General features: G+C 45.2%; 1 protein-coding gene across 3 annotated transcripts in view; it reads right to left on the bottom strand.

Moving 5' to 3' along the window:
- KIAA1549 (KIAA1549 ortholog) overlaps positions 1-19,831 on the bottom strand; it is a 109,024-nt gene that overhangs the window by 14,777 nt on the left and 74,416 nt on the right. For all 3 annotated transcript variants that reach the window (XM_039861040.1, XM_039861041.1, XM_039861042.1), the window contains exons 13-17: positions 17,247-17,452; positions 14,310-14,533; positions 13,120-13,273; positions 8,282-8,593; positions 4,161-4,207 (exon numbers count right to left, since the gene is read on the bottom strand). In XM_039861040.1, coding sequence (XP_039716974.1) covers positions 4,161-4,207; positions 8,282-8,593; positions 13,120-13,273; positions 14,310-14,533; positions 17,247-17,452 — 943 coding nt within the window. The remainder of the gene's footprint in view (positions 1-4,160; positions 4,208-8,281; positions 8,594-13,119; positions 13,274-14,309; positions 14,534-17,246; positions 17,453-19,831) is intronic.

Raw genomic sequence — 19,831 nt, 5'->3', positions numbered from 1 at the left:
GTATGACAAAAATAGTTTTGACCTCCAAGACCCCTGAAAGGGTCTCAAACACCATCCAGGGGTCTCAGAATCCCACTTGAGAACCACTCTTCTAAAGAAATTTAAGAGTTAAAAAAAAGATGATAGTCTAATTACGATTCTTTGCAAATGACAGTCCACCGGTAATTAATAGATCAAACCAGTTTGATGACAGTGTAGACTGACTTGCCCTTATTCTACAGTGTTCTTTCTGAAGTGTACCTCAGAAATCGAAACCCAGGCTGTCTATATTATTCTCTTTAAATAACTGCTGCTGTTTTAGACTGACCTCAGAAAGGGGAGTCTGATGTCTCTGACCTTACAGATCTAAAGAGCTTAAAGTAAGGCAAATCCATACACCGGCGCTCACCAAACTGCATCCTAAAGTCTGGGCCATCCACCCATGAACCAGCTCTGGCCCTTCACTTAATTATTTCTACTTCATCACATCAGGGAGCCCCCTCCTGCCTACATTTACAGCTTTTTTTTTTTTTTGTATCCCACCAGGTGTGCTCAAGTAGTTCAGATCCAAATACACTAGAATTTCGGTGACCATAAAATTTATCCTCCAAACCAGAGCACTTCTGAGAGTAGAAGTTATTAATAATTATGCTGGACAACAGGTGTAAACTGGAACTGAACTGGGCCAACCGGATCACAGGGCCTTCCTGTTACTTTCTTTCCTGGATCACCTGAGCTCCGCTTGCTTGCTTTCCCTCACTGCTTTGGGATCACAAAGCAGTGCCTGAGTAGGGGAGTAGGGCTAGGAATAGAGCGAACCCCTCTGAAAATGAGGGAGAATAAAGAAAAGTAATAGAAATTATGACAAAACAGATTAACATTCCTACTTCTGTGTGACTCCTGGTCACTGAAGGATAGTTTAGTGTAATTTCTGAGATTAATTCTGCTTGTCTACAATTCCTGCTTTGTAATAAATCAATAGTTCACTCATGTGTGGGTCTGTTTATGACTCTGTTCTGTCTCATTGGTCTAGTTATCCAATTTTACAGCCATACCACACTGTCTTAATTATCTGACACTAATTTACAACAACTAGAATAGTCCTAATACCTTATTCTTCTTTCTTAGCGTATCTTGGCTATTCTTGGTCCTTTGCATTTCCACATATGTTTTTAAATCAGCTTGTCCGTTTCCACACACTAAGAAAACCCAACAAATTACTGGGATTTTTAATGGGTTTACAATGACTCTGTTGATCACTTGGGGAGAACTGACGTTTTTAAAATAATGAGCTATCCAAATCATGAACATCCTTCTTTAGAAGGTTTAAATAAGACAGGTTTTTGTAAACTGATCTTGTATCCCGCTACCTGGTAACTTAGCTATCTCTGCTATTTTGCCATCTTGCTAAATTCCCTTAATTCTAACAATGTACATGTTGACATTTTAGGATTTTTTACTACAAAATTATATCATCTGTGTGCATAATAACAGTACTCTTTCTTCCTTTGAATTCCTTAATCTTTCCTTTTTGTGCCTTATAGCACTGACTAGGATGCCCAAGCACTGTTAATGGAATACAAGCAGGCATTTTTGTCTTGCTCCTGTTCTCGGGGAGGAAAACTTCTACCATTTCGCCTTTCGGTAATATTTGCCAAGATAACTTTTATCAGATTAGAAGAGTGTGTGCCTATTCTTTGCCAAGGTTTTTACCATGAATGGATGTGGATTTTATCAAATGCTGCATCTATTAAAATGAAGATTTTCCTCCTTTATTCTCAAAGTAGTAAATTACATTGATTGATTTTAATATTACATCCCCCTTGCATTCCTGGAATAAATCCACTTTGGTTTGACGTGGTTTCCTTTTGTATATCTTGCTGGATATACTTGCTAATATTTTTTTATTTTTTTGCATCTATGTTTATGAGTGAAACTGGCCCTTAATGTTCCCTTTCTTGCAATGTCCTTGCCCTTCTTGCCTTGTCCTTGGTGTCAAAGTTATGCCGGTTTCATAAAATGAGTTGGGAGCGTTCTCTCTTTTTCTATTCTTTAGAAGAGTTTGTGTTACATCGGCACCTTTTCTCCCTTCAGTGTTGGGTAGCGTTCCCTGTTGAAGCCATCTGGGCCTAGAATTTTCTTTGTGGAAAGAATTCTAATTACGATTTCAGTTTCTTTAAGAGTTGTATGATTATTTGGGATTTCTCTTTCTAGGAAGTTTTCCATTTCAAAGTTATTAACAAGAAATTTGTTCGAAAAATCTTTTTAATGTCTGAATATCTTTTTTAAAATCTTTAAAAAAATCTTTTTAACTTTTGTAAGATCTAGTTTAATTTGTCCTCATATAGATGACATTACAGATTATCTGATCGAGTTCTCTGGGGGTCAAACAATTTCATCAGCCTTTTCAAAGAACTCTGAGCTTTGTTGTGCCTCCCTATTACGGTTTTGATTTTATTTCATTAATTTCTATCCTTATTTTTATTATTTCCTTCCTTCTACTTCCTTTAGGATTAATTGGATTTTAACATCTTGAGATGGATGCTTAGATCACTAATTTTCAGCCACTTTTCCTTTTAAATACATGCATTTAGGGGACCAAATTCCTCCTAATATGGCTTTAGATGTACCCCACAACTTTTGCTAAGGTGCATTTTCAATTATTATTCATTTCAGAATATGTTTTAATTTCCGCTGTGATTTCTTCAGTGTACCACAGTTACTAGGAAGGGTATTAATTAACATGCAAACCTTTATGGATTTTCCAGTTGTTGATTTCTAACTTAATTTCACTATGATTAGCAAACATACCCTGAGTGATTTCGACTCTGAAATTTGTTAAGATTTGTTATAGCCAAGTATACGGTAAAATTTCTTAAATCTTGTGTATATTTTTGAAGTATGTGTATTTTGCAGTTATTGAGTCCACTGTTCTATATATATATCTCAAGTAGGTCAAGTTGATGAATCGCGTTCAAATTTTCTATATCCTTTTCATATCTACATACTTTGTTTTTGTCTCTTGTAAGCCAAAGTAGTTTTTTATATCCTTTGGTGTTTTAATTAGAATGTTTAGCCATTTTTATTTAATGTAATCACATATATCTAATTCAGATTTCTACCATCTTATATTTGCTTTCTATATGTACTGCCAATTTTATGTTCCTTTCTCTCCTATATTTCTTCCCTTCTTCTGATTATTTTTAAATTATTTTATTTCTCCCTATTACCTTGATATTTAATTTTTTAGCATTCTTTAGGAAGTCATCCTAAAATTTACACCAAACTTTTTGACTTATTAGACTCTAACACAAATTAGTACTTTTACATCTTCCCAGACACTGGAGCTTAACTCTGCATTAAGCATAATTATTTCGAAACCTATGTTCAATAACTCTAATATCTGGAACTCCTCTAATTCCATTTCTATTGTGTTTCTCTTTATGTTTTAAATCATATTTTCTTTTCCTCTCGTATACCTGGTAGTGTGTTTGGCATGTACCTGAAAACCTATAATGATAATGAGACCTAGTATGATATGATTTTCCTCTAAAGGAGAATTACATTTGCTTCTGCCAGGCAGCTGGAGGGACTAACAGTGTCTGATCACCTCAATGCCATCAGGGGTTGAAAGAATTCAAAGCCGAGTTGTAGTTCCTGTAGAAACTCATCTACTTACCATTCACCCTTACTCCTAGGGTATAACACCTAAGGGTCTGAACCCAAAACCTTTGGGTGTTTACGAGCACCTCCCATCCTTGTCCTCCCAGCCCCATGAGTCTATCAAAAGTTTTGCTCAGCTTCTCAGTCACCTCCTCTGGAATCAGTAGGTGCCTCTGGGAGACAGGGGTCCAAAAGGCAGGGCTCACCTCTCTAGACTTCCTAGATCTTGGCACCATACTGCTTCATTGCCCTGTTAGCTCTCTGAGTTTTATATTTGTATTTCAAAATATTATCTAACTTTTCCAGTTGTCCTCAGGAAATTATCTAGACTGTCATTACTGGAAGCAGAACTTAAATTCCAACTTTTTTTCTCTTTTTCCGGTTAAATCAAGAGAACACACAATTCAGAGTTTTGAATCTGCTCATACCAGCTAACAGAAATGAGTTCACAAAATTAAAAAAAAAAAAAAACAGCCTATATGAGGAAGTCCTAACACATTTTCTCCTGCAAACTTTACCTTGGCAATGCGCCTGATGGGGGAGTCATTCCATAGTCTTCATATCTCTGGAAGAAATTCAAAAGAAGATAAAGATTAATATTCAATACTTATGAGAAAGTGACAACAGCAAACTTATAAATTTAGGTTTATGGGATCAACTTTCAAGAGAATTATTTTCTCATAAAAAGTCAGCATGCTATTGGGGCATCCTGCCATCAAGTAATGCCAGAAGCTTCAGTTTGGAGAACAAGGCTACCAGACTTTAAACACAACTAATTTCAAGATCTTTATTTCTTTTGTAAAAACATGAATAATAGGATTTCTCTTCCCTACGGAGGCCTTCTCTATAAACTTATATCTTCTGCTAAAAAGGCAGGCCAAAGTGGCCACATTTATCACAAGGGACTCTACCAACATCGGCCACGAGAGTCACCAGGTCTAATGGATGCCCAGCAGCAACTCGGATTCACTCAAGATGCGAAATGATGCAAATGCTGTACCACGTTATAAAAAAGATAAAGATATAAAGGACCAGAAATGAGAGAGACAAAGATAAAGTGAGCACCTTCAGCTTCTGGAAGATTTCCGGTTCCCAGGAGGCCCCACCATATCGTTCCATAGGTGCCTCCATATCCGTCCATCAACTCTTCTTACCTGAGCTAATCTGAGCTAACCAAGTCCGGACTAAAAACCATGTGGCATCAGACTTAAAGAAATGTGTATTTGCGTTGCGTGCCTCATGACATCGACGTACCCAGCCCTAACAAACACGCGACTCCTATTTCCACATATTTTTTCAACAATTATGAATCATTTTGGAATCAGATATTTCAGCAGAACACTAACTCTGGAGAGAATCTGTCCAACTCCAGTTTGAACCAACTGGCTGTTCACAGGCAGAATCGCAAGCTCCGAGTTAAGGTATCTAGTCAGCCTTGCTTCTGGATTTGCTCTAATAGTAGATCTTTATTTTTCTTCTTAAGCTGACTTTGTGGAATGACTATTTTTGGTAAGCACTGTATGAGCACTAACTCAGGCCTGCAGTAACACTAAAAAAAAGGGCTCACAACCTCTGTTTTGTAGACGAAACCAACTGGCAAAGAAGTTCAGTAATTTCTTCCTAATTTGTCTGATTCCAAAGATGATGCTTTTCACCACTTCCCCAGACCTATTTCCTAACGCCCAGAAGGATAGAATGTCAAGGACAGAATGATCTCTACGCCTCATTGAGTTCTGAAGGGGTTATTAGATATGAGACGGTGCTCAAATTACTTAACCTTCTGACCGGCTCTGTTTCCATGCCCAGGGCAGAGGAAGAGAAATCAGAGCCCTGCAGAGTTCCCCAACTCGGGTAAAATAGGCCAAAGTGGGGTACGAAAGAAGGGATGAATGCAAGGAAGAGGAACTTCGATTCTTCTTCCAAATAATTAAAGGGCAATCTGAGACTCAGAAAAGATTATTCATGCAGCCCTTGTGCTTTCAGCATGGTTCAAATTTTAAAACATATTCACGTGCAAAATAAAACAAAAAAGATCAGAGCTTAGCGGTTTACCTATCAGGATTTCAGGAGATCCAATAAGAGAAGAACTAAAAGAAAAACTGGAAAACATCCGCCCCGCCCCCACCCATTTTATTATTGTAGTGCTAAGCAGGCCCCATGGAAAAAGTTGTTTTGTTTTGTTTTTTTAAGTCACAGACAGAATGGCAGGCATTTACTCTAAATCGATCACATCTGTATAAAAGTTTGGGGGATAAAACTGAATTTTAGGGTCTTGATCAGCTATGTCAACAAAAGTCTCATTTTAATGCATCCCTTCTTTCTATTCAGTGTAAAACAAACAAACAAACAAAAAAAAAAAACAAAAAAAACCCAGGTAAACAGCTCAAGAAGGGTAGTCGGTTGGTGGCGTCTGGGATGGGCCTGCTTGTCAAAGTATGGCTCAGGTTTTCATACCTGCTGCTGAGAGGACTCGTCCGGGCTGGTTAACTTGACTCAGGAAAGCAGAAATACCACCTATCAAGGGGTCTGACTCACTAATGCATAACTAACACCCTTGTGCTGGCAAAAAGGAGCAAAAATGTCATCAGACGGTTAATAAAGGTCCATGGGGTAACTGAAAGCACCTTGAAATCCACATTCCTGTGGTTTTTAGTGTAGTCAAAAGAAGCAAATAAAGGGTGATCAAGTTCCTCCTGGCAACAAACAGTATCTCTATGACCAGTTGATAAGCATGCTGAAACAATGCTAGGTAGTCGCGGATTAGACTGCTATCGCGCTCGTCAAAATTCACAAAGGGAACATCGAAAGTCCACGATGAGAAAACCACTCAATAACAGCACCTACAAAAACCTTGCTGCAGCTGAATTCTTAGTTGAGATGGTAGATTAAAGCATTACCACAGAATCATTCATCTCCAACCCCTACGAACAACGAACAAATCATAACACACATCTGTCAAAAAATCACTGCTAAAACTCATCAGCAAAAAACCATTCGAGTAAAGAAAGGAGCAGAGTCAGGCCGTAAACAGAGAAAAGTGGTAACCAAGGAGGGAGAAAACAAAAGATTCCGCAGCACGATGTGGCTCCTAACCCTGTCCCCAGAATATGCAGAGTGACCTCCTACTTAGAGGCAGGTTGTCTAAAGGATTGACAGGCAGTACTGGCAAGGGAAGGAGGGGAGAAAGGAAGGAAAAGCCCGCAGAGTAGGAGCCAGCCCCCGCAAAGCCCAACAGGACGTCAGGAGAAGCAGGAAGTGCCACTCCAGGAAGTCCTGCCCCATCTTTCAAGCCAGGAGTCTGAGTATGGAGGAGCAGAGGCTCACAGGAGTGCACATACTCCGGCTGGGTGGGTGGGTGGGTGGGTGGGTGCTGGGTAGGAGCACGGAAGATGCAACCAGACCACTGAAGAGACAGCAGAGCACAAGTCCCGAGAAAGACTGGACCTGGTCTCATCAGGCCCTCCCTTCCCCTTCTTCCATGACCTCAGGCTACAGAAACATGGACTGAGAGCCATTTTCAAGTGTGAAACATGTCCAAAATAAGGTAAGGAGTATGCAAAGGTGAATTTACCCACATTCTAGCAAATCAAAGTGAAGGGAGAAAAGACCTGCCTGTATTAACCACAAACTAGACAAAAGGAAAGTCGCATGACAACTCTGCAAACGTGGCACAGCCAGCAAGCCAGCAAGCAGACAGACAAATGCAAGTTTCACACACGAACGTACGTAAAAGACAGAGAACTCCGTCTGGAAGACAATACGAGCGACAGATTCGCTACAGATATTCGGAACTATAAAAGAACTTAGTAAAAATGGCAATTTTAAGTCCCACGATGAGATGATAAAACAACGGAATGAACTGAAATGGGAGACTACGGACTGTGAAAATAATTTGAGGGTCAAAACAATGCCATTATGACTAAGAACTCAACTAGCAGGGGAAAAAGAACTGAGATATGGCTTAAAATCAAATTAATGTCGCAGAGAAAAGGCCCGTAATAACCGTAATGAAGGCAGAGACAGAGGGGAAAAAGGACGAAGTAGCTAAAGCAATTAAAGTGGTAGATACAGAAAACAGACAAAGATGAGCCAACATAGAGACAACTGCTATCGGTGACTCCGATAAATAGGTTAGAATAAGAAAATTATTTCGAAATAAAATAAAGTTTGCCTCAAGTGGATGAAAGAGCTGAATCTGAAGATAAAACGAACACTGGTTAATCAGGGGGGAAAACAGTGCCAAGAACTATTTAGGCTTCCTCGCGGATCAGGCACGTACATCCCCCACAAGGAACGGGGGATATGAAGAAGGCCACAGATTTTTTTCACAGAACGATCGCAGGAGCATTGGGAGCAGAGAGAGGAAACATGTACGGGCCAGCAGGGAACAAGTGCCGGTCGGAAAATGAGCACTCAAGAGGCTCCTGGTCGGCCTTCGTCTCCATTCCCAGTCCCCCCGTCACCCATGGGATCCATCCTGTGTAGGCCTCTCAGGACCAGAGGCAGGGGGACAGTTAGGAAGTCCTTGCCACAACCTTGGTGAGAGATGACAGTGGCTCCAACTAGCACGGTGCAGTGAGAGGATTCGAGAGGGAGAATCTACGAAGCTCCAGACCAGAGAAGACCGGCCCATACTTACGTTGCATGGGCTGCTCGTCGTCTGAGCTGGACTGTAGAAGGACCCCCACTGGGTGGCTCGTTTCTCATCTCGGGAAGGGGTGCTGGTCACAGGCAGGCCGGCTGGGACCCCGGGGCCTGCAGCGTTGACAGGCTGGCTGCTGGGGGCCACGAGGGCAAAAGCGTCGTCCAGGAGGGAGTGCATGGTCTGGCGTGCTTCCTCAATGGACGGCTGGGGCGGGATGTACTGGGGGGCCGGGAAGGGCAGGCCTGGGTACCGCCCCAGCTCGGTGGAAGATGGCGTCTGCACATCTGCCGGCAGGTCGGGGTCGGACTACAGTCAGGGAAAGAGCAGAGCAAGGAAGAATCAGACGCGAGCGTCGTGGCGATCGAAGACGGAACTCTCTCTGGGGCCCGAAGGGAATGTAACGGTTTTCACTGGCATGAAGAAAAAGGCTTACCACAAGAATTTCTAAAATGACGACCGAGGGATGTGTATGACATCTCATGGGGGCAAAAATTTCGAACCAGGAAAAAAGTGAAAACATTCGACAATCATTGATCTGGCAAAACCCAACAATCAACTATCTGAAATGCATTTCCATACCTGGAAATATACTTTTTTTTTATTGAAAGCCCTTAAGCAACCATAAATGATATCCCAGAGCCTATATACTAAAATACCTAGTCAACTCTCCATAGATACAGAAACCAAAAACTAAAGCATTCTACTATTAACTATAGGAAAAAGTAGCCCTATATTCACCTCAAGAGTTCACAGTCACTACTACATTACAACCGTGTGTGTGTAAATAATTTTAAAACTTATGACAACTGTTTACAACAGTAAATAGTAATTATTTATTCAGAAACTATTTGTCCTTAAAATGGACATATCGCTAGATAACACAGGTCATCAAGAAAGGTTTAAATTATATTCTGCACCAAGAGGCAGGGTATATATAACAATCAAGATTTTAAAAATAATCTTATTTCCTGATACTGCCTTATGAGCAAAACGTGGTCATCACGTACACTAGGCAAACTGCAAGAGACAAAGCGAGGGACCCACGGAAGAAGAGCCCTTCCGAGTCTCAGTGGCTCCAGATGCCCAAAGAGGTCCTGCACCAGCGTCCGGTGACCCCACGCCCTCCACAAAGAAGGCCGGAAGCCTTTTATCTAGAACGCTTTGCTCGCCCTGCTGGTCCATGGTTTAGCTCAGCCAGCTGGATCGCCCTACTGAAGGGGCCGAGGAAGACAGTCCCACATCTGTCTGGGTCGGTGAGTCCCTTACAAAGAAAAACTATTCAAGATACATCCTTATTCTCAGTCAACTGTTTGGAAAACGCTTCCTAAAGATCATGGTCTAGTGGATGGTCAGGTGTCCATTGCTTCACTCTAAACAGAGAGAAAACCATTCCACACACTGGGAAACCCACAAAAAGCCCTTAGACCTGTTTTGCCGGGCCCACGTGGTATTTAAGAAAGTACTTGGCCACTATTTAAAAAAAAACTGAAGATGTCACATTAACACTCTGATTTATGGATTCTCTTGGCATCACCAGCCCTTACTCCTCCACAGAAACTGCCACTGAGCAGTGACTGCCTGCCTGAGGTGGGGCAGGTGCTCCCCTCCTCCACAGGGAGCGGGTGGTGTCGCCTCCGTGTACACCGCACCCTGGTCCTTACGTCTGTTTCTCCAATTCCACCATATCAGGGAAGGCTCTACTAAGTGACATCTGTCATCTGGGAATTCTCACTTCTGGGCCCCAAAGGGGGTCTCGGGTTGATGACAGAGCACTGGAAAGACTCTGTTCCTTTCCTGCGGGGTGGATAAAAGGACCACGTGCGTGCCCTTCCCCCATTCCTGGTTGTCCTGAGGCGCTCTGATAAGGAAGCTGTGGACAGTTGTGTGCCACCAACCCAACAGTTCATGGTAGAGAAATGGAAAAGCTTGTCCGGAAACACATGCTGTTGGTCAGAGGGTCTCTCCAAGGACAGACGAGACCTCCCTGGTGGCGGTTCCAGGAGTTGACCAGACAGCTGTAGAGCGAGGAAGTGAGTGATGTGGCCATAGACAAAGCCACAAGCCCAAGGAAGGTTCTGCGGGGTGGCGGGGAAGGCGGGTTAGGTGCATGTGAGCAGAGTCCAGAGCCACAGCCACTGCCAACTCACTCTTTGCGGTCATGATTCTAGAGCAGCTTTACCTTTTATAGCAAGGGAGAGAGATGTTACAAAGGAGCAGAGGAAGGTTCCCTTGGATCCCCGCTGTCCCCTTGAGTCCTGACGAGAAGGCAAAGAGCACGAAGCCAAGACGTTAGAGCCTCCCGTTCTCTCTCGTCGCCTCGTTTCACGAGCTAGACCATCGGAACTTACAGGCCAAGGTCTTCTTCATGTTTCTATATCCCAACATCTAGCACAGTTTCACATATAGATGGTACTTAAAAAATAAAATAAAATAAAAACTTGCCATCTATGAAAGTGGATATAGATCCAGAATCTCCGAGTTGAAATTTGAATTCCATTCTTCTGAATCACAGTCTGACAATTCTGTTACATTGTTTACTTCCTTTGCAGACGCACGCGCATCCATCATTCTTCAGAAATACAGACAAACCTTTCTACCTTTAGTCATCAGGGATGATGTATGCTGGTGCCTGTTTTGCAATCCTTTATGGGTATTATAAGATAGAGTGATCGTACACCCTGGCTGGCCCAGGACGATGTCGGTTGATGCCCATTGTCCCAGGATAATAAACAGTGGTCCCTTTCCCTCTCACAAGTGTCTCGTTCGGATGATAAATCGTATCAGGGGTTGACAAACTTTTTCTGTAAAGGATCGGACAGTAAATACTTTAGGCTTTGTGAGTCATATTGTCTTCGTTCCAACTACTCAGCTCTGCTCACTGCAGCGAGATCAGCCATTGACAACATGCAAACAAACGGGCACAGCCGTGATCCAGGAAAACTTTACAAAAACAGGCAGCTGGCTGGAGTTGGCCTGAGGACCCCAGTTTGCCCACGCCTGAATTATAATGGTAACCCCCAGTTACAAAAAATCCAGGAATATTTTTTTTTTCACTGTGGGAGAAAAGAGCTCTCAAGGAGATGATATTTTGAGCGGAAAAAATGTAAAAATCAAGATCATTCAAAAACATGTTATGTCCAGTATAATCTTGAAGATGAAATACTACCTCTTTAGAAAAGGTGAGTTCCAAGAAAGGCCTTATCCTTAAAAGTATGTGCTTCGGAATTTTTAGGGAAAACAAAAAGTCTACCGGAGGGAGATTTTTACTTTTGAGAATATTTGAAAAAATAGAGTGATTGGAGAAGCAGCAACTGCCCGAGGTGTGTTGCTTTCCACACGCTGAGGGAGGAACCTCTGAGCTTTATGCTAAAGAAAAAAAAAAAGCAAGAAGAAAAAGGATGCTCAGGGCCACCAGGAGGGAGGCCTGGCTTAGGGTCACGGATGAAGGCAAGAAATGGACCCCTACTATTTCTTAGTGTCACACGACAGGGTCTGGAAGTCCCTGTGTGACTCTCCTGGGGACAGCCCTCCCAAGGTCCAACCAAACGCCACAGACACCCAGACAAAGGGCCTGTCCAAACACTCGAGAGCAGCACAAGAGCGCCACCTACTGTACGAACTTCCGGCGACAGCTCCCCTCCCCTGGGGATTCATTCGCAGCCATCAGAAACGACTGGACTCCAGGCACGCAGGACTGAAGCAATCTAAGCTGTGGATCTGCCAACTCTCTGGGGTCCCTGGGTCCTCGCAAGCAGCTTTGAGGGGCGCGGTCAGTCTTGAGGACACTGGAAATACTGTGTATTCCCAGGGAAAAAGCCCGGTTCTTTCACGGGATCGCGATTCAGTTATATTTAGCCCCAACGTCAGTACGGTGTTTGGCACATTTTTTTAACTGTCAGTCATTAGTGTGATTCAGGAGACAAAACAGAAAACTTTAATTAAGAAATGGATGGTTGCGTAAGCTCTATCTAAACTGATCGTGTGCCTCACGAATCCCTTTTCCGAGGACGTGCTTTTTGCTAATTTCTCTCTGGACATGGCTGGCTGTGTACGTTTGCCTCCAGGAGGAAGGGGTGCTAGGCAGCAAGGCAGGGCTGCACCCCGGTTGAAGGCCGTGGGCGTCCACCGTGCGTCCTCCTCCTGCTGCCGGAGTTGGCGCGTCTGGCGTTCACGACCTCTGTCTTGGGATGTCTTTGTGTCTGTTTCTCACGGCCCCTTGGGGAGGCTGGCTTTTCTCTCTATTCAATGAGGTCTGCGTGTGTGTCTTAATGCTATCGGTGTCTGCCTCTTACACTTGGAGCAACTCTGTTTGAAAGAACTGTTTCATTCCGTATTTAACTTCTGGTAAGCTCTTTCTCCCATTAAAATAAAATATATTATTAGTGAATACAGTATCTTCTTAGCACTCCGGGAACAGAAGGGAGGGACAAAACCCTAAATATCCCTCCTATCACTAAGAAATCCAAACAACTGTCTGACTGGCTGGATGCAGGGTATGGGAGAGGGGGACTTCTGGATGTTTCTGTGTTCCATTTAACCTCGAGAAGTGCCCATTTTGAAGGCTGAGAGGACAGAGCTTGCATGGAGAAAGAGAAGAAACAGAGTATGTCTCCAGAAGGCCCACCCGCAGCCCCCCGGTTTATATGGCTTACGCCTCCCCTCGAAGGAGCAGCTGGCTCCCTCATCCACCCCGCACCTCACGACCCTGCTGGCCTTGGAGCACCGGCCACCAGGCTTCGACATCACACAGGGCGGCAGCCACCACTGTTCATTCTCCTCCCCCTAAGAGCCACCCCGACCTGATTCCAGAGGGGAGGGGCAGCACTACGCACTGGACAGCCAATATAGGCAGAGTTGTGGACGCCCGGGGGCCTTCTGTAAGTGCCGTCGCTGTCCGTGGTGATGAGTCTGTCCTTCTCAGCATCTCCCGGGCAGCCGTTGACCTGGTGTTTCCGGCGTGGCTTAGGAGAACGTTTTATCCGCGAGCTGCCAGGACAAAGAGGTCATCGCTGTAGGAAAGCAACCTTCCTTCCACCGGCTTGTCAACTAAACACTAAGGATTTTCTGAGCGCCTATGACATGCTAGCCGCTGTAGCAAACACCCCGCAGGATAAAAACAAGGTGTAGGACACAGTCTCTGCTCCAAGGAAGCTGCCTCCCTGGGTGGACTAACAGTAACACACAAGGAACAACGGAGAATACGAGGCGACATACACGGATGATGTTATTGACGTAAGCAGACATTCGGAAAAGGGCAAGGTCAACGTGAGCGACTGAGTCATAGCCAGCTCCCTGCGGCCTGAGCTGGGTCCTGAAGAGCAAGCAGGATCTGCAGGTGGGGAAGGAGGTGGGAAGAGGGTGTGAGGTGGCTCCACACGCAGGGACAGAAACAGAAAGACAGATGAAGATTCAGGGGCATGAGACCACCGGCTAAGAGAGTGGCAGGTCCCTTGTGATGCTGTGTGGTGGGGAACGATGGGAATGGAGAGACAGGCCCCACCTGTCATGGGAACACAGGTCCCATGTGGAACCATCACAGGTTTTGAGTAGAGAAAGATGCAAATGAGAGCAGTGTTTAAGAAAATGCCTCTGCGTTTGGGGACAGGGGTCTGGGACACCAGGAGACCAAAACGGAGTGGGGCCGTGGGACAAGAAATGAGAGAGCCACCTGGTGACCAAGCGTAGGAGGTGACGATACTGGGGGTGAGCGGGCTGAGAGGTGAGGGAGGGCCCAGGGAGCTAGGGAGCAGGGCCTGAGAAGGAAAGGGTGACCAGCGTTTCCGAGTGCTGACTTCGGGGTGACATTAAATGCAGGAAAACGTTTGGAGGAGACAGAGGTGAAGGCTGGAGGGTGAGGGCGGCCGGTCCACACAGGGGGACCACTCGAGAAGGGTTGGGCCGCCCGGGCAGCCTACACCACCTTTCTGTGTAGAAACCTCTTTGGCTCATTTTCAGCGACACTGTCCCCCCCACCCCCAGCTGTGACAGCAGGGCCATCCGGCCTCTGCCCTGGGACCCCCACCTCTTCCGGGGCTCTATGAACACCGAGGGCACGCTGGCCGTGGGGTCCAGGATCTTGTCGATCTGCATCTGCGCCCGGCGGTACACGCGGTGGCGTTCCCGCGTGTCACCCGACGACAGCTCATCCACCACCGGGAACTCGTAGTGGCCGCGGCGCTTGGCGCGCAGGCGGATCTTGTTGCGGTGATGCTCGATCTCTGACTTGTGCCGCAGCGCCGTCTGAATCTGGGGGGGCGACAGGGGAGAAACGCGTGAAGGGATGTGCCCCAAGGTCTCCGGGACCCGGCTCTGACAGCATTTTGAGAAGGGCTTCCTGCGACGTCCCTTGCTCGCTGGACGGCTGTCCTCTCTCCACGAGGCCCCGAAAGGTGTGACACAGACAGGCACAGTCACATGGGGTGCAGAGGAGGCGCCACCACCCACCAGCTGTAACCCCGCACTCGCCCCGCGTGTGTGAGCAGGAGGCTGTGGTATCGCCCCCGAAGTCAGGCAGGGATGACTAAACCCTGGGTGATCGGTGTCAACTTTGAAGACACTCAGGGACACCGACGACTAAACAGAATATGCCCTGAGAAAAAGAGCAAATGTTTTCTGTATCTCATAATCACTGCTTAAGGGACTTTAAGACGGATTCAAAGATGATGTCTGCACCATCCAGCAGAATACTCACTCACTGATAATTACTGATAACTGTCACCGAAACAAGGTCCCTGACATGACGCCATCCCCTCCCCCGCAAAGACGGGACCCACAGGTATGGAGGCAGGTCATCACCGGCTCCTTGGAGCCTGAGCTAGGTCTTGAAGAGCCAGGAGGAGCTCAAGAGAGGAAGGGGTGGGGAGATGGGGTGCGGCGAGGGCGTGAGGTGCAGGGGCCAGAAACAGGGACGGTGAGGACTGTTCGCCAGGCAGTGAGGTGACCGGGTCATGGGGTGACAGGTCAGCTGCACTGTGCAGTGCAGACTGGGAAGTGCTCGCTTTCATCGAGGTGCGGCCCACTGTTCTGTAAGCACCTAGCGAAAGCACTTAGAGGGGATGAAGGGAAACCAAGCTGGGAATCTGCTCGTGAGGAAAGTCAGGACCTCAGGCCTGGGTAACACGGCCACGCTGGCTATGCCCCAGGGGACTGAAAGCCACATACTCTTGGAGACGGAAAAGGACAGTCACTTGCGAGAGGTTCTCAGCGACTGACCAGCAGGAGAAAGCTCCTCTTACTCTCTCAGGACCTGACTAGTCTTTAAAAATTATGAGGTCCTCACAGGAAGCCCAAGACACGCTAGGAATGGGCACCGGCACCTCCGCCTAAGAAAACATTTCAATTTGGACGTGTGAGGCTCACGGGTAGGTGTAACAGTACTGGTAACGCTCTAGTTCTTAAGCTGGGTGTTGATTTCATTATTATGCTTTATTTTATATATATATATCGATATATATATCTATATATATATATCTATATATATATATACGCATGACTATAGGTGATATATATCTATATATATCGATATATATATCGATATATATAGATATATATCACCTATAGTCATGCGTATGCATCCAATACTACATTCATAAAAGAAGTAAAAGGAAAACAGTGAAGATGCGCGCTATCGAGCTGTGAGGCCAAAGGTGAGCCCATTCTTTCTTTCGCCAGATGGAGAACCCGCTCCAGGGTATTTACACAGGGCAGGTGTAGGGGCGCACACGACATGAGACTGACGGAGGCAGGTCGAGGCTCGGGCTGGGACACGCAGGGCTAGGGCTCCTGAGCATGGGTGAGAAGGGACATCACTCCCCATCCTGAGCCCAAGGTACATGTCATGTGGTCAAATCCTTGGCAAGGAGCCCATGACATATGGATAGGAGAAACTCTAAAAGTCTCGATGAGGCGTCTATAAGATGACCCACTTAAAGGATCGCTTTTAAAGTGGGGATGGGAGCTCAGCTGTACCAATATCTTATTTCTCCCACCTGGCAGAACCCATGACAGCAGCAGATGTCTGTTAGAGGCGGGAGACTGACAGACATAAAGCTGTGTCATGTACAGTCCCAAATGGCATTCACTCCGTTCACTGGCCAGCCCAGGTCAAATCTCCCAAGTTCAAGTTAACTGTGGCTGGCTTTCTAGTTCCCAGTATCTTAGGAGGGAAGCAGATTCGCTCCCTCTTCCGGGATTCACTGGAATAGGGTTTTACTAGGAATTATCTAGATAATTGGAGCCAGACAGGATCTATCAGGGATCACAAAGTCTCCTACGGCCTCAAGACTACCCCAGGTTCAGGTTCACTGACTCATTCGAACTTGCAGGACTCAGCCTTTCGTCCTAGTTATTACAGCAAAAGGATACAAAGCAAAGTCGGCAAAGGGACATGGCACGTGGAGAGCAATCTGGAGGGAACCAGGCACGGGCCTCCAAGAGTCCTCTCCCGTAGGGTCACACCGGATGTGGCTAATTCTTCCAGCAATAAGCTGTGACAACACGTGTGAAATGCTGTCTACCAGCGAAGCTCAGAGACTCACCGCCCAGGGCTTTGATTGGGGGCTGGTTACAGAGGTAGCCTCTGCCTGGCTTGTGCCAAAATTCCAGACTCCGAGAAGAAAAGCAGATATTCAGCGTACATCACACTGTTTGTACAGTGAGCCATCCTGTATGGAGATGGTGGGAATCTTTCTGGAATTCAAGTTCCTAAACACCCGCCATAGGACTTTGGAAGACAGCCGTCTCAGGTCTCATTTGCATATCTGCCGATATATCTAATAGTGTCTCTGAACAGTACGTGATCTAAAATACACCCGAGCAGAGTATTTAAAATGAAGAATGCTTGTCAGCAGCTCGTTCCTCTCACAACCTTTTCACACGAACGTTCACTCATTTTTAAGCACGGACCAAATCAGCATCTGATGTCTTTTCACTGATGTACTTTTTTCATAAAAACAAATACCTCTTTGTTAATTTTGTTGGTTTCTGCCACTCGGTCAGCCAGTACGGGGTGGTGAACTGGAGGTGCCGGGATTGGCTGCATGGCGATCAACTGGATCTTACTGGGGATCCGCCTGCTCGCCTCCGAGGAACGAGAGATCCTGTCCACGTGCTCAAAGATGGAGGCTGATGAGTGCTGCTCATTCCCTGAACTGGGTGCTGGTGGCCCTGAACAGAAGCAAAAGCAAATATATATACACACACGTATATATAAAATCACCCTAAATATCTGTACATATAAAATCATCCTAAATATATACTTTTAAGTATGTATGTCGTCCCTAATACATATTGTATATACATAAAGTCATCCTAAAGAAACAGCAAAGAATCAAAATTACAGATTAATCCTTAAAAAACCCTTGGATGGGCCCCTGACCAAAAATCACACATCCCCACTCTGTGGCAGAGGACTTGAAATGTCACCGTTTGAGCTTAAATGTCTGGGTTCAACATCATCTCCTTCGGCCTTATTAAAGATGACCAGTACCGCTAGAAAAGATACGACAATTGCTCTGACACTTTGTGCCCAAAATTGCCATTTTGTCTTCAAAAGAGGTTTCCAGGTCTTCAGTAAGAAAAAGTCAAGGGAGGGAGGAAGCCGAAATTGCTCCATCCATAGCAATTTACAGAATTTTTAGGAAAATGATCACGGCGGCCCCGAACATCCACTCTCATCTTGGAGAGGTCATTTAGCTGCCGAGGCAGGTGTACAATAAAGAAAGGGGGACTGCGGGCATGCAGGCACGTGCGGCCCAACTCCGGCTCTCAGTCCCAACGCGGGAAGATTAAGTTGTAGAGGCACGAGAAGAAAATGCTGCCACCTGGAGAGAATGCATTCCCGCTTTAAAAAAAAGATGGAGCGTACACTGAAAGATGGTTTTAAAGGGGTACATTTACGGCATGCGTATTTTACCAAAATGGATTTTTTTTTAAGTCATCAGAACTGCAAAAAGGAAAAAAAAAAGTTTAATAAGCAGAAACAAGAGAGAAAAGCAACTTCAAAATGTTCATAGAGACTACATCTTGGTAGAAAGGTGATTTTTTTTTCCGATTTCTCGTATTTTCTGTAATGAGGATTTTCTCTAAGGAGTACTACTTTTATGGTAGAAATAAGCCTAATGAACTTTAATTTTTAAAAGGCAGAAACAGAGAGATGACAGAGAGATGAAGACGGGCTGAATAGAGGAAACAGCTCTACAGAGCTAGTCAGATGCACTGAGCTCCCTGACGTCCTCCCTCTGGTTGGTCACAGGCACCTCGGGGCCTAGAGGAGGAGTGAGAGCATGCCGAAGCCGATTTCAGACAAAAGCCTGAGGTTTGCAACCTTGAGCACAAGTGAAAAGCATGCAGGTGTCTCCCCGGTGTAAAAAACGATCTGAGCAAAGCAGTAAGAAATAGCCGACATCTGACGTAAGGAACACACACGGGCACTGTGCAAGTCCTTCTATTTCCTTTCCATTTGAATTCTAATCACTCGTTGTCCCAAGAGATGAGCAATGATATCACTCTGAATGAACATGGCCTTTCTTAGCAAGGAGGCAGTTTCATGAATTCTGGCTACTCTCAGGCTTTCTTCCCTGCCCTGGGCCTGGAGGGAGACTAGGGAGACGATTTGTGTGTGCAGCGCAAGCACAGCCAAGCACCACCATCCATCCGATGGCAGCTACTCGAATTGCAGGCACAAGGCCTAAAGGGAGATCATTAGATTCACCAGATAGGCCGGCCCTGCTAACCCAGACTTAAAAAAGTGACAGCAAATGTCACAAAGAATAGCCCATTAAGCTATTGATACCTTAAGGTGAAATCACTTTCCTCCAGGATGGTAAAAAGACCAGCATGGCAGAGAGCTCCCAGTGGCTGGAATGCAAAGGAGGCAAAGGAAGCTGCCTTCCAACCCCATCCCACCCCACGCTGTCTGCCTGCCTGGGTACCACAGAAATGCAGGCCTGCGATTGGCTCCTGTCCACATCCCATCCCAACCCCCCGCTGTGGCCATGGAGCCTTGCTTTATAATCCAACTGCAGCGGGAGAAGGCAGGGGTACACAGCAAACCCTCCAACTTATATAATACCCAGAACCCAGCCGTCTAAAAGACGGAAAAGACAGGTTTGTTATTTCTCACACATACATTCTAAATATACTTGATATACGTATATATAAGCACATCCCAGCTTCTTATATATAACATACATTTATGTATTTGCTATGCATTGCGCTTTTTTTTTTTTAAAAAAAACTACCTGTATAATAATGGCCAGTGGAAAGTATGATGGATACATAGAGATGAACAACTTGTGAATCCTGCCTTAAGGAAGGGAAGGATTTTGGATTAAAACCCTCTCTCCTCAAAAAAAAAAAAAAAAAAAGTGATAACAGAAATTACAGTATAGGATAATGTCAACAAAGGAAAGTGACAAAGAAAAAGGCAATCTGAATTACTGAAGTGCCTGAGCAACAGAAAATTTTTAAAGAAATAGTTCATCATCTATAGGTAAATACAGTCAAACTGCATTGTTATTAATGCCTGTGACCCATGTTAATACC

Source organism: Pteropus medius, unplaced genomic scaffold, assembly GCF_902729225.1.
Source record: "Pteropus medius unplaced genomic scaffold, Ma_sr-lr_union100, whole genome shotgun sequence".
Lineage (NCBI taxonomy): Eukaryota > Metazoa > Chordata > Mammalia > Chiroptera > Pteropodidae > Pteropus > Pteropus medius.
The sequence above is the reverse complement of the archived record's forward strand: the minus strand, read 5'-3'. Positions and strand labels throughout refer to the sequence as shown.